This window comes from Limulus polyphemus, unplaced genomic scaffold (assembly GCF_000517525.1).
Source record: "Limulus polyphemus unplaced genomic scaffold, Limulus_polyphemus-2.1.2 Scaffold1490, whole genome shotgun sequence".
NCBI lineage: Eukaryota > Metazoa > Arthropoda > Merostomata > Xiphosura > Limulidae > Limulus > Limulus polyphemus.
In genome coordinates, this window is record NW_013667100.1 from 153,231 (window position 1) to 156,302 (window position 3,072).

A 3,072-nucleotide genomic window follows, 5' to 3' on the forward strand; every position below is an offset into this window, starting at 1 on the left:
CTGTCTTCCCATTTTTGTGTACAGTCTACTATCACACATGTGTATATATATATATATATATATATATATATATATAGAACATGTACTTACATTTAATATTAATCCTCAGTACTCAGTCTTCCCATTTTTGTGTACAGTCTACTATCACACACATATTTAGAACAAGTATGGTAGTATTACACATTTTTCAAGAATATTTTGAGATGAATTTAAATCCCTTAGACAACTTGTATATGTACAAAAGTAACATGAGTTATTAACACATTTCACAAAAAAAGTCTACTGTTTTCATGTGACACAATAAAAAGTTATGAAATTTCAATAACGTGGTGTTATATCAATCGAAGATATTTAACTGCATTAATAACAAAGATCTCTGACTAACAACTAAATAATTAAAATGGAGAAAACAACCAGTCATAACCTTATCTAAAGTAAATGTTTTTGTCACAGCAAATGCCCAGCCAGCTTCAAACGCTCTCCGAATCATGGCACTGCTGGTTGTTGGTGGGGCACTAGCAAGCCCAAAAGGATTTTTAAATTTCAGACCACACATTTCAACGCTGATATCCACCATGTCGACAGGGGTATAAAATTTGGGTAGCGATGGTATTTTGGGTACTGGGAAACCGTGAAGGCTCTGGAAAGAAAACAAAAAGTAAGAAGCAGGTTCGTTATGTTTGAAAATATGCGTAAACTAATGAACCTACAATTACCAATATCGAAAGTCACATTTGGTTCTAGTTGCTTAATCATACGCTTTTTTATTGCATGTTAAAACAACTCACACAACTGTTAACGAAGTTTACTACATAAAAAATAGTTCCACTTTCTCAGAGAAGAATTTTCATGTTGGTTTTCAAATTATTATTATTCGTATATCTTTACATTAAATATGGTTTTATGTTTTATTTCCATATTCTTTTGGTAGTCAAAGTCATGTTATTGTAATTTTTGGGGATTTATGAACACCAAATAACACTCTCACTACTTTGATACGATTGTACACCTGTTTTCGTTTCTTTATTATAATTATCAAAACATATTTAGTTGACAACTTTGTCGTAAAACACTAGAAGTGGAATACTTTAATTGTACATATTTTATGTAAAACCTGCTCTTTGTGATATCTGTTTTTAGAGTTCTATACCAGCCAGTATTTTCATACCCATATCAGTACTTATGAATCAAAAGAGGTGATATTTATTCAAATAAGAAATAAATACGTTAAATGTTAATTTCTGATCCTAAGTACTTGGAGAAATTCGTGGATGAACCAAGCTGCTGTCTTTCCATCGTTTACAGCTTCAACGGTTGTTTCTGCTACACCAGCCATGTCTCCTCCACAGAACACCCACTTCTCGCTACTCTGCATTATGCTCTTGTCGACCTCTGGAAGTCCCAAGTTTGTGAGCTTGAGAGGCTTGATGGCTTCTAACACTTTACAATGAAAGATAAGAAGGGGTCAAATCGTTTTGTCTAGTTAAACTTTATCACACAGAGGGTTCCGTACATTACATTAATAATGTCGTTACAGCCCATGTCACCATGTCTGCTCGTGCACTATCTAGCAACTCTTCTAATTCTTGAAGATCCCCAAGGGGCTAGATTAAGAATGTAGTGTTTAAAATGTAATAAGTCAAACACAAATGTCTTATGACAAGTAAAAATTGTAACTTTGCATCTTGACAATAGCCTTGCAGCATAATGTACAACATTCAAGGAGAGGTGGTGTGCTTTGAACATGAAAACCTGATGGCCAAGCCGTTGTAAAATCGTTTTAATGTAACGTATTTATGTAATAATACTTATTTGCTGTTATTCATAATTCATTGATTTTGTTTGTAACTTAAGATTAAACTAATTTTATATACATATTTATATATTTTATAACTTTTTATGGTTAAATTGTGTTCCAGTTTGTTTAAACGCATTTTAAAAGCTGAATAAAATGCTCTTTTAGTTACAGTTTATCTGTTGAATTTCGCGCATAGCTACTCAACGGCTATCTGCGATCCCGCGACCCGCAGAATGCGAGTCGAGTCTCTTATCCACAAGGCCAAGAAAAATCTCTTTAGTTACAGATTGTAACTCTAGTGACAAATGCTTCCAGACAAAATAATAAAAAAAATTACAAATAGATTACATTAAACAAACTAATTATAGAAATAAAAATGTATAATTGCGAAGTAATTTTCTAAGGTACCTGGTAGTTCAGAGGTAAATCTGAGGGCTTATAATGCTAAAACATTTGGCTTTGATACCTGCAATGAGCACAACACAGTAAGCCCGTTATGTAGCTTTGGTCTTAAAACAAATAAATAAACAAACAACGTTAGGGCATCTAATTAAAAACTCTCACATTTCCTGGTGGTTTGGCCAAGACTAACGATCAAGAATGAAACTTACATTTTTAGTGATGTCAAACTTTTTTCAATATGGAAGTCCATGTGTGAATACCTATTTATACACTCGACTGTTCTTAATATCTGGTGACTGGAATAAACTTTTAGGAGAATCCTGCTTATAAAAGTGAGACTATAATATACATGTAGAAAGTATCAAGCAAACTTAATCAGTCTAATAACATGTACTGAAACCTTCTCTATTCACCAATATTGTCTTTATATGTAACTCATAACAGTTATTAATCATTATAAAGTATATAAGAAGCGAACATAAAGAGGCTAGAAAGCAAACTGTGTATTTATTACTGTCGTTTTCTCTATAGTTATCTGATGACTTTTGAAAAGACCCGGCATGGCCAGGTGGATAAGGCGCTCGACTCGCAATCTGAGGGTCGCGGGTTCGAATCCCCGTCCCACCAAACATGCTCGCCCTTTCAGCCGTGGGGGCGTTATAACGTGACGGTCAATCCCACTATTCGTTGGTAAAAGAGTTGGCGGTGAGTGGTGATGACTAGCTGCCTTCCCTCTAGTCTTACACTGCTAAAATTAGGGACGGCTAGCGCAGATAGCCCTCGTGTAGCTTTGCGCGAAATTCAAAAACAAAACAAAAAAGACTTTTGAAAAAAAACGTTAGCATAAAACAATGGATACAAAGATAGATAGA

General features: G+C 34.2%; 1 protein-coding gene across 5 annotated transcripts in view; it reads right to left on the reverse strand.

Moving 5' to 3' along the window:
* Positions 1–3,072, reverse strand: part of LOC106463815 (dihydropyrimidine dehydrogenase [NADP(+)]-like) — a 52,568-nt gene that overhangs the window by 17,140 nt on the left and 32,356 nt on the right. For all 5 annotated transcript variants that reach the window (XM_022391423.1, XM_022391422.1, XM_022391421.1 and 2 more), the window contains 2 exons: positions 1,256–1,440; positions 425–640 (listed from right to left, as the gene is read on the reverse strand). In XM_022391423.1, the coding sequence (XP_022247131.1) occupies positions 425–640; positions 1,256–1,440 (401 nt within the window). The remainder of the gene's footprint in view (positions 1–424; positions 641–1,255; positions 1,441–3,072) is intronic.